The 12,676-nt window shown below is 29.5% G+C and overlaps 1 protein-coding gene across 6 annotated transcripts in view; it reads right to left on the bottom strand.

Annotated features, from left to right (window-relative positions):
- The window catches only part of LOC126744649 (ankyrin repeat and LEM domain-containing protein 2 homolog), an 84,129-nt gene that overhangs the window by 27,534 nt on the left and 43,919 nt on the right, over window positions 1–12,676 (bottom strand). For all 6 annotated transcript variants that reach the window (XM_050452154.1, XM_050452158.1, XM_050452155.1 and 3 more), the window contains exons 6-9: window positions 5,814–5,992; window positions 661–844; window positions 420–604; window positions 62–319 (exon numbers count right to left, since the gene is read on the bottom strand). In XM_050452154.1, the coding sequence (XP_050308111.1) occupies window positions 62–319; window positions 420–604; window positions 661–844; window positions 5,814–5,992 (806 nt within the window). The remainder of the gene's footprint in view (window positions 1–61; window positions 320–419; window positions 605–660; window positions 845–5,813; window positions 5,993–12,676) is intronic.

Raw genomic sequence — 12,676 nt, 5'->3', positions numbered from 1 at the left:
TAAAATTAAAATATTGAAGTGTAAGAGAAGCTGTAGTTAGCTTTTCAAAATGTTTACGTACCCTTCTAAAAATAAATCAAACTTTGGGGGTTCCGCATCACTAAATTGATCTTCAGAGTCCGAAGCGGACTCACTTTGAATTTTACTAGGCGACGACGGAGGTGTGTAAAAATCATCGTCGGTATCTGATTTAGAACTGTCACTGCTCAAATTAAAACCCAGGTCACCATTAGCACCGATAAATTGATTATTGGTTAAAAGGTCGTCACCGACGAAGAGCTTTTTGGACACATTCTGTAGGTCAAACCTCCTAGGTTTTCTGAAAAAAAATATAAGAAAATTAAAAATATTTTTAAAATTAAAAAAAAATTTAAAAAATATCAGTACAAAATATAACTATCAGGCAAACTTATATTTACCTCAAATGATTTTTAAAACTATTGTTTCTCGACAAGTTATTTTTCTTCGGCTTTTTGGGATGAAATACACAGTTACATACGTTAAACAAATGCCATCCATTAATAGTTAAATGATCATCATCTATATCGGATACAACTGAGTGACTTTCAAGTGTGGATTTTATTCGGGACAATAGACAAACCACCTAGAATAAATTACATTTACTGCGAATATTTATTAAAAAAAGTTAATTTTACATACTTGCTTCCTATATACAGTGGGTTTGTTTGGAGCCTTTTTGAAATCGACACCCTCATCATCGGAAGAAAAATAGTCAGATTTTTTCACTATGCTTTCCAAAAGGGTTTCAAATTTGTTAACTAAAAAGGATTCGTCACAGTCTTTATAACTCTCTCTTAGTTTTTTTGCTATTAAATGTGCTAATCTAAAATAAAAGTTAAAACTGTAAATAGTTTTAAGTAAAAATTTATAATCGTATTAATAAAGAAGATGTATTAATATCTACAGTGCGTCCCAAAAGTAATGCATAAATTCAATAATAATTAAACGAGGGTCCGTTCGGAATATGCAATGTTTCGGATAATGCAAAAAAAATTAACAAACAAATAAATATAATTTAAGTAGTAATGAATAAGTTTAACTCGAACGCAAAAAACATCAAAAAGTTGTGTAAATCATATTTTCATGAGAAATCCTAAAAATTAAGATCTAGCAGATATCACCAGTTAAAACAGAGTTTGTTTATTTTGTTTTTGTTTAAAATAAAAAACAAGGAAAGATCTATTATAAAAATTATTTTGTTATTTTGAATAACGATACTTAAAATAAAATAAATGGCATACATAATGTAGACGAAGCCTTTGATTTCTTCATTAATACGATAAACATATACAGCGTGTCCATGAAGATGGTTAAACTGGAGAAAAGTTGCGCATTTTCAAGCTTAACAATGCCGTTTAGAAAGTTTACAAATTCCTAGTTGTTCCGTAGATATGCCTAAAAACCGAAACTTGCCGATTTCGTTTTTATTTTTTTCTGGCTACTTTTTCCATACTTATAGTATGGGCTTTATTCTAATAAGAGGTATAGCTTTAAAACTTTTAAAACTAATTCTAAAGAAGCGAAGGACGGAAAATTAAATGATAAAACGAAAAGTTTGTCGGGATATAGACTTTCGGAATAGGAACATGTGGCTACGTCTCGTCTTCGAAGTCAAAGTCAAAATATGATTTATTATCTAAATAATACAAAATGCTTATAGATAAAGCTTTTCCATATTAAATTATAATAATCTACTACATAAAATAAAACTTATAAATGTAAGAGACAGAATAAAATTACAATACAGCTAAATATTCGCTAATAAATAATCATCCACACTATAATAGGCTCCTCTGAGTAATATTTTCCTAACTTTCCTTTTGAATTTATTATAATTCAAATTCCTTCTTTTTTTCAGAAATAAAATATGCTTTACAAGATTCTCTATATCCAATATTGGAGAGGTATCTTAGGGCGCCCTTTGGCAAGTGGGAATCAATTAAGGCGAAATAAGCACTTTTTGATATTTGTTTATTAAGTTGACTGGCAATGGTTCTAATTGCAAAGCAACCAGAAGCAAGTTTTAGCGATAATTGCTCTATACAGGGTGTTTCCTAACTACGGCACGAAACTATACAGGGTGAATCGTTAGGTCGTTTTATGAAAAAAAGTTCCTATGAACGTATGTCGGGAGTTGCTTTGTTTCTGAGATACAGGGCGATGAAGGTTCAAAAAAATAACGGTATTTTAAAAATACTATAACTATCCTTAAACCGATTTGGTTGAAATTTGGTGCAGTTATTTGAAGTTATAAGACGCTTATTTAGCTGTAACTAGATTGAAATTGAAAACATCTTGTCGAACTTGCATTGTCTTATTTATTTAATGTAACACTGTTAAGTTAAAAAGTTAGTAAGTTAAAAAGTGTTACATTAAATAAATAAGACAATGCAAGTTCGACAAGATGTTTTCACTGTACCATTGTCTACCACCTTCAAAAATAGATTGAAATTATTAGGTCCAGTGGCGTGTCAGTGGGCACCACAATGGCTCTCTTTAGAAGACTAGGAAAGTTACCGCTCAAGAAAGAATCATTAATACAATTGGCCAATGATGTCAGTGCCAAGATGGGAAGATTTAAAAAGACTTTAATAGACTTTAATTCGTCTGGCTGGGATGGTATCCCAGCCAGACGAATTTTTATTTTTTATTTCAGTCAAAATATTCATAATTTCTTCAGCAGTAACAGGCATACAAAAAAAATTTTCAACACAGACATATTCTGTAAATATGCCAAAGGGTTATTGTAGAAGCTGGAATAGTTTTAGCAAGATTAGCTGCAATTGAACAATAAAAAGAGTTTTTTTTTAAGTAGATCTTAAAGTTATTATAGGAAATACTCTTTCAAAGATGCTCATAAGAAGACTATGAAATTTGGAATCATCTCCCCTGCACATACTGAGAAAGAAAAGAGATGAAGAAAAGACATAACAGAACGTTCGCGCCTGATTAAAAGTTGACAAGATGTCTTTTACGTTTAATTCTGATAAAACCAAACGAAAATTAATGCCAAAAGTAAGATATATTCTTTTTATGTTTAAGCATTTGAATAAAATTTTAGAAGGTTTCAGCTTATAAAAATTTACTCGAATTGGTTCTCCTGTAAATTGTTAGTGAGAAGCATACATGAAACGTATTAAACCGTTAGAAACAAAACAAAAAATATTTTTGAAAACTACACTTGGTTAAAGTATAACTTATCAGGGTGAATTTATAAATATATAATCATATATCTGAGATATTTAATATTCGACTTTATTATTGTATCCTTATAAACTGTTAATAGTGTATTATAAAAACTATATTTCCTCAAAATAATTTCTTATCAATATAACACTAGATATAACAATGAAATAAAGGCTACAACGTTAAAGGTAACAAAATCGTACCTCGAAAAATCAGGTTGGCGCCACACAAACAAAGGGAATTGCCAGATAATATAGAATGAAAGTAAATTCACAGCTTTAAGACGTTTATAAGACAATGGATTTTTAGTATATTTATAATTTAATCATTAATAATAAACAATAAATAATACATTTTTCAACTAAAATATGCACATTACGTTTTATAGGTATTATAATTGTCTGAATATTATAATTTTATTTTTAAGTTAATTAGTATGATAGGCTTATATTACAATGCATATATTCGTCAGATTACCTTTCATTTTTGTTTTTTTTTTTAATTATAATACATTTTATAGTTATCTTTTATTTTAAAATAATATTGTTGTAGTTTCATTCGTACATATTTTACAAAATCATTCTTTTTATAGAGTTTATTAATTTTAGTAATGTTTCGATTTAAAACAACACGCCCCTTCTGAACTAGAATTTCTGTTTATCGCCCTAAATACTTTTAATGTTTTGTTGATTGTGTATGTTGTGAGACTTAATTCTAGAAATTCTAGACACATTTATTATCCATTGTCTTAAACCTCATATTCAGCTGTTTAAAAGTCAATACAATTTTGAAAAAAAATTGGTGGAAAAATAAACGAATTCGTATGTAAGATAAAATATTGTCAAGTTCACAGATAGATAGAAATTATTAATTTAAACATACAATAATTAATGGTTGATATGAGTGATCTGTTAGTCAGTTGATTTTAACTATCAAAAGTATGACGTAGTTAAATGAAAGGAAAATACTGATAAATAGAAATACTGTGTAAGCAAAGAGCTGCTCAGTATTTTTATCAATTGCATCCTGAACGCCCGACATTATCCCAATGTTGGAAATAGAATAGAAATAAATAAGGAATACTGCCTTGGCAGGGATTTATTTAAAACAGAATAATCACGAGTGATCGGAAGTCCGCAGTACATCACATATTAAAAAATTAAAGTATCAAACATTAAAGATAACATATAGAATTTTTCCAACAAATAGAAAATGTATATATGAATACTAACATCATTTAAAAGATTATTTTTGCTGACAGCGTAGCTCACTGTCCATACCGAGAAGCACGAGACCTGTCACTTGACCAGTTATTTTTTCAGCAAGACGCTGCACCTTGTTGGTGCTTATCTAAACGGTTTGCTAACCATCGATGTAAGACGACACGTGTAGGTAAATTTTGTGTAGCGCGTTATAGAAATATTTAGTTAAAAAAAATATTAAACGATTCTAACCGGTTGATTTCCAATGAGCATTTTGCCAAATAAAAAAAACACAAATACAAGAGAAAAAATAAACCTTTACGGATTTAACGTGTCTCAAGACTTTTTTTGTTATTTATTAATGATATGGGTAATTGTTTCAAATCAAATTATTTATTTCTCGCTGATGATCTTTACTGATTAAAGGCATAATTTCCATTGAAGACTCTACGATACTTCCGGAGGATTTGAGTTTTTTGGAACAATGACGTGATTTATTTTAAAACCAAATGCTGACATATAATCTTCATTTAAAATAAAACTTGAACAGATTTTTCATATTATATAAATATTACCATTCTTAATAAGCTATTTTAAATTGGAATAATATTTAATTTTTCTAGATATATGCTTGTATTTAAACTTTTGAATGGTTTACTCCGTCTCTTATACGATCTGAAGTTCGGTTGCCCGTCAGAAACCGATGCTGCCGAGGAGAACTACGTCAGTGAGCTGCTTAGAAGAATGTCATCCGTATTCAAATGCGCATTTCCATTTAAAATGCCAGTTATCGGATGAAGAAGGTATATGATGTCAATGCCAGAGGTACAACAACGGTGACTTGGTTTGGTTCTATGACCCTAACCATCAACCCAACCCAATCAGAGTCGAACTTGTCAAGGTCAGCAAGACTTGTTTGTTGCTCCAGCTAAGTATGCTCTTGCACATTGAGTGGCTAAGGATTTATAAATGTCTGGAAAAATAGGTGAGGTTTTAAAAGCTGCGTCGGTTGCCCAAAATCGGGCAAGCACTCAAGATAATCAATGAAAAGGTTAGTAGAGATATTTCATTACTAAAGAGGCGTCACATAAAAATCATCCTATAAGGACGTTTGGGACGGAGAGTCGGCCTTGGATCTGACAGCTCGCGACTGGCTGAGCGCGTATGCCTTTTGTCGTACCGCAAGATGGACCAGCCTGAACGACGCACACTCTTTAACTATTGTTGCATAGGCATTAATATGGTATCTAGTGTACTATGGTTTCCCATATCTGTATATAAATTTTTATGTAAAAAAAATAGATTAAATCGACGGTTTCGTGAGTTTTGCCTAACGCACTTGTTTAATTAATATTTATTCATAGTTTATGCATTATTTCTGGGAAGCACTGGATTACTGTGTACCTTGAATGAACCTTTTGAAAGTTCACCCATTCGGTGAACCTATCATCTTCCATGTAGCTATTTATGAGAAGCTCCAAAAGTTTAATGTCGGTTTGTAAAACTTTTACAGTGCTCTCGTACTCTCGTTCGCTACATCTTAATATTCTATAAACATTAGTTACCAGGCGATTAGCGAACACCTAGAAATAAAATATAACTAAAATAAAAGATAAACTGATTGGTATAAGAGTTATTATGTAGGTTATCCTTTAAAGTGCTTAAGAGGGAGGTAAATATGCTCGCTTCATTGGAGCATGCAATTTTTTATTTCAAAAAAAGTAAATTTCTTAAAAAATGCTTATTTAGACAACATGCACAATAATATTACATACTAAATCAGGTATAATACATTATTGTAATTAAAAATTAAAGAGTTAGTACCTTAAAGAAATGTTGTAAGAGCTACTAATGTTATTAGCTATATAAATAGAGATTATTAATTAAAATAGGAATTTTTTGTACCTTTTTTTTTAAATTTTGGGTAATATGTAATGTGTATAGGGATACCAAAATATCTCGTAAATATAAGAAGCTACTTATGGATCGAAATAAATAGTATGCCGCTATAATCTCTCTCAGCAATCTTGTTCAAGACAGGTATAGCTTTAACGTTGGTCATGCTTATGACTATGATTTACCTGTTTTTTGTTTGTAAAAGATGCGTGTTGTTGTCACACGTGGAATATGTCTATAAATACAAATAGCTAGGCGTTAAATATGTAATTTTACTTCGTTGTCATATCGTTCCGATCGGAGGAAATAAAGAAATGAATAATTTTTTTAAGGAAATAGATAAAAAAAAAACGAATAACTGCGTATGTAGGCGGATGATTTGGAAACTTTGCAGAGAAATAACATGTTTGTTTTCTTAATATATAAGCATAAGTACATAATAATATTTTTATTTCCCTCATATCGGAACTTTACTCACACCTTTTTCGAGAAAAATGCAATAATTTATCGAGATATAGATTTAACTACAAAATTGGAATATTATAATAATAAAGTAATAAAAGGATAATAGTGTAATGATATTGGCAACGCCGCGAATGTAAGCGGGCACACCGCGCGACATCTCTGGAGATACGAGAAGATAGTTTGTAATATTAACACATAACATTATACAGGATATTTTTAATTTTTGGCGTAAATTTACAATGAATAAGTGTAAGAAGATAATTTTACATATTTAAAGTAATATAGTTGTTATCTTTTGGTAATAAGGTAAATGCAACAATCTTACATCTAAAAACGTTTCAGACGTGCTCTCGACCCACATTGTTGTAAAATTTTTAATTTTTGTCAATTACAGTTTTGCCACAAGCTTTTATATCAATAGTATACTTTATTTTTTAAATCTAAGGTGACAAAGTAAAACTTTTTTTAAATCATTATCATATATACTTGTAACATAATTCTTATACACTCAGTTCAAAAAAGGGACGCACTAGGTCAAATATCAGACCTATTTACTGAAAAAAAAAATAGGCCGATATTTTTTTTTATTTGTTGATAGGTATGCTTTTATCTCATTTTGAGATATTTTTGAGGAGGAGAATAAATATTATAATTATAATAAAAAATAGATTAATGATCTCTGTGACCCTTTGACTAGTATAGAGATCGGACCTTCAATTTCTGACAACATTAGAGATGCTGTTGGTTAGATAGTAATTTTTTATAAATTTTTCATTACATGCCATTCAGACTGACGTTAGTGACACTCTTTCTTTTTAGAGTCATTCAGAACCTATATTTGGAAAGAGGTTTTGATTATTATTGTTACTCCTGTTACTTTTATATACTACAAAATTACCCATGCTTATTTTCTTGAAAGTGATAAGGTGAAAAATAGCACCAGTATCACAAAGTTCACAGTTTAATTGACTCCAGAACTCAAAAAATAGCACTTTGACAAAAATAAATTGTTCGAAATTTAAAAGAGGAAGAATGAAATTAAGTATAAAATTAATGAATAATACCGTGGATTGAGAAATTGGAAAGATGCGCGATATTACGGGCGAAAACGTGCCACTAAAAGTATACCGCGGATAGATGGCTCTACTAGCACGGGAACGCGAGATTGCTAATATTATTAAAAACATCAGTGGAGCCGTATTATCGGTACTGAACGCATTGGAAGGAGTTTTTGCACAGCGTTTTTTTGCTATTTTATATTATGTGTTTTGTGTCTTTTTTTTTTTTGATATTTTAATTAAATTTTGTTATGTCGAGCATCAAAATGAATGCTTGCGTGTACCGTGTATGCAGTAGCATTCGCAAGAAAAACAATAACACGATAATTTTTTTTAAATTTCCTGTAGCAAGGCCGGAAATACTAGCGCAGTAGGTGCAAAACTGTGGCAACGAGAAAATTTTTTTAATGGATGAAGAAGATCTTAAAGATAGACTTATTTGTGAAAAACATTTTGTCAAAGATCAAAGTTATGTTAGCGGTGGAAGATCGTTGCTACAGAAAATGGCTGCTCCTATTTTCTGGAAAGGTAGGTCTATTAAATTCAAATAGTTATACAAATTTTAATAGGTAGGTACCTAGTTTACATTTCAAAAAGTTTATTTATAGGTTTATACCTAAACTTTTTGAAATATAGGTAAGTAAAGGTAATAGTCTTTCATTTATGAAATATACCTATATTAATATTCACTAGGTAGGTACTTATAGGTATTAACTTTCAGGCTGTTTTTTTAAATATGTAAATGTATTTATGATGTGTACGTAGTACCTTACTATACTTACAACCTACTACTATGTCAGTATGTAGCAAGTATGAGCTTTTTTTTTAAAGGGTTAATAAATTTAATAATATAGTTAAAAATTATTATACCTAGCATTTATATTACCTATGCATAGGTCCTTACATAATACCGTTATGTACATTTACATAGGTATACTAGGTGGTTAGGTTCAAACGTCATTAATTTTAATATGTGGATAGATAAATAAAATTGAAAGTTTCATGATAAAATTTTTCTCAAAAATGTTTAATAACATAATCACAAAGATACAGGGAGTAAAAGTAGAAAAAAAATGGTTTATTTGAAAATTAAAAAAAAGCTTTCATTTTAAATGTTTATAATATAAAAGCTTTTTTTTATTTATTTATCATAACTTTAAAACTGCCAAATCGATTTTAATAAAATTTTAATAAATTTCCATTTTTGTCAATTTTTTTTGTATAAAAAGTCAACTCTGATATATTATGTACATATTCTCCATTTGATTTTGAAAAAAAAGTTGTACTTGCGAAAATCTGATATAATGCACCATTTTTAAAATATTGTACCTAATTTAAATATACAGAAACCTCATCTAAAATGCTACAGCTTTAGAAAAAAAATAGGCTTAATTTTGATATTAATCCTGTCAAATTAAGTGCTTAATGACTTAGGTAACATAACTGATAACTGTATATTCAACTTATTCATCACTCTAAGCTCGATTTTTTTTTATATATGTAAGTATGTATATGTAAATTTGTGTAGCATTTTAGCGGATGTTTCTGTTGTCTCTTGTAGGTAAATTTAAATTAAAATATTTAAAAAAAAACTGCCTTTATATTATAATCAGAATTGCATGCGAAATTTCATTAAAACTATTTTAATAATATACCTAATATACCTATTATTATTATGTACCTACATTTTTATATTCAAGATTTACCTGATGAAAATACCCCACAATACCCTGCAGAAAAAGCTGTTCAAGAGCCTAACGACGAAATAGAAGTTGTGTTATCAAACGCCGCCGGTCAACGTAAGTTTAAATATTATTTATATTATAAAAAATATTAAATAGTTTAAATTTTAAAAAAATTATTAAGATACAGTTTTGTTTTATGTAAATAAAAAAGTACCTACGCAGTATTTACAGTTTATAGCTATTTAATTTTCGACCTAGTATTTTAATTTAAAATAACATTAAATAAAAAATAACATTAATAAAATAACAAAATAATAGGATTAATATTAGGTAATAAGTAGATAATTTTGAATTATTAAACTTTTTTTTTTTAATGAAAAAAAAAATAAAGACGGTTTTATTACAAAAACAACAATCGTGTTCCACAATATAAACGAGTGTTTTACAATTGCGAGTATTGCGAGGACAAAATCAAAACTTTAGAGGAGATTATGCTTAAAAAAATATGGAAAAGAGTCCACGTGAATGTGGGTCTAAATATGCTTCCTGGAACTTTAGAAACAAAGCATTTTTGGACCCATGTTTATATACCTACTCTATGAACTTTTTTCCATATTTTGCTGAGCGGAATCTGCCCTAGGGTTTTGTAACCGCACAACTCTAAAACATCCTGATGTGTATATTTAAAAAAAAATCATGCAGGGTGGCTTTTACTCTATGTTGGTTTTTAGATAACCAGCTGAGAACTTACTCCAGAAAAAGAACTAGAGAAGTTGAAGAAAGTTCCGGTTCAGAAGATCTTCAGTATTTGCAATATATTCCTCCCTCGTGTCCTGACGATTTAAAAAAAATATTAACTGCTGAGTCTAATCTGGTAATGTTTGGCGATACAGGAACCCCTTCATCTACCAAGTCGCAAGTGAAACGGAAATGCAGTAGCTTAACAGTTGGGTTAGATAATTGTAAGAAAAAACTTCATAATCATAAAATGAGAAATATTCGCTTAAAGAGAAAAAATGCAAATCAAGAATGTGTGATTAATCTTTTTAAAACTAAAAGTCACAGTGTCAAAACTTTCATCAACATGCAGTTGCATAAAAGTTTCATCAACATCCATCGCGTAAAAGAAACTGTTGGAAAACAGATGAAAGGCAGTTTGCTCTGTCTTTATATTATAAATCCCGGGATGCTATAAATTTCTTAGAAATAATTGATTATTCTGTCTTCCAGCTGTAAGAACAATACAGTCATGGTTAAAATTTATAAATCTAAAAACTGGGTTAGAAAATACGTTGACAAAAAAAATAGCTTTAAAAGCTAAAACAATGAGTAAATCAGAACGAGTTTGCGCTCTGCTTTTTGATGAAATTGTATTAAACTGTAAGTTAGATTACAATCAATGCCACGACTATATTGAAGGCTATGAGGATTTAGGGTTTCTAGGGCGTAAAATGGGCATTGCATTGATTAATTTTTTTTTATATAAGAGGAATTTTTGACAACTGGAAAATTCCTCTTTGCTACTTTACATCCGAAACATCGGTAAAGGGAGAAACCCTCTCCCAACTAATTAAATATGTTGTTCAGGGATTACACAACATTTTACTTTTATTATTATTATATATTTATTAAGATTTTTACGATATATGATGTTCCGCATTTAATTAAGAGCCTAAGAAATAATTTTATAAATTTAAAATTAACATTTCTGGTAAACGGGCATTTAGTTTCTTGGCTGGATATTCTTAAAACTTACGAGACGGACAAAAAAAGTACAACTACAAGGATGATGCCAAAACTGACAGATCAACATATAAAGCCACCTTTTTATGAAAAATGAGGGTAAAATATGCAGTACAAATTTTTTCCCACTCAGTGGCTGCAGCTGTGAGGTCAGCTTCCCAATTGCATGCTTTTACAAGCAATACTGCAGCACCGTTGATTGAGAAATTGGGCCCAATTTCTCAATCAACGGCAGCACAAACTGCCGAATTTGTAGAGAACGTTAATAGTTAATATCATTTTTGATTCTTTAAATAGTAGAGTTTTATATGATGCAAATCCAAATAGGCGTCCTTTATCGACTAAGGACCAACTTTCATTGAATAATTTAAAAAATGGGCTGGAATATTTTATAACCATCGAAGTTTTTGAAGACGGCAAAAAAAGAAATAATATTTACTGTTTAAATGGATTCATATGGAGAATCAAATCAATACTTAGTTTATGGGAGCATCTTCAGAGTTTTTCAGAATTTAATTGTAAATATCTTATAACCGTTCATCTAAATCAAGATCCGTTGGAAAATTTTTTTTCGGTGGCTAGAAATAGATGTGGATACAATTTAAAACCTAGTATTTAACATTTCAGAATTGCATTGCAGTCCAATATCAACATTACGTTGCAAAAGGCATTAGAAACCGGTAATTGTGAAGAAGATTTTCAGGAGCAACTAATTTTAGATGACTTAAGAGAAGAAAAAGAAAATACAACATTTTCGATGGAATTCCAAAACTTACCAGCAGAGTTTGAAGAAGACGATTTTCAAGCATCTTCATCGTCCACAATTTCTAATGCACTTTTAGAAACACATCAAGAAGGGTCATCATCACCTGTATCTAATGAGGTAACACTAGAAACCTGTTCAAATGTATATGTTGCAGGATATTTTGAATATAAGATTTTGCAATAAAACAAATTGTAAAAATAGACTTTTTAGTACAGAGCAACAATGCTGATATAAACGACGAAAAGGAAATATTTTTGTTAAATAAAGATTATGCAAAAGAAAATTATGTTTCCTGCCTGAAAGTACCTTCAAATGAATTTTTAGAACTAACCCAAATGTTAATAACAACATTTCACACTTATTTTGAACATTTTAAACTTCACAATGGTGTAATGAAATCAATTTTCAGGTTATTACTTAATGAAATCGATATAAATGTTATTAACTTATGTCCCGAACATATTGAAAAATTATTAAAAATATTAATAAAAACAATGCTTTATAAACAAATGAAATGGGAATCTCAAAAGAACGTCAATGACAAGAAAAAGGACCGCCAATCTAAATCTATTAAAAAGAAAAATAAACCTTATAGAAAAATAATAATTTTATCAAAGAATCACTAATAAGTTAATTATTAAAAAACTATGTAAA

The sequence above is a fragment of the Anthonomus grandis genome, chromosome 14 (genome assembly GCF_022605725.1).
Source record: "Anthonomus grandis grandis chromosome 14, icAntGran1.3, whole genome shotgun sequence".
Classification (NCBI taxonomy): Eukaryota; Metazoa; Arthropoda; class Insecta; order Coleoptera; family Curculionidae; genus Anthonomus; species Anthonomus grandis.
Note: the sequence above shows the minus strand (reverse complement) of the source record. Positions and strands in the feature narration are given on the sequence as shown.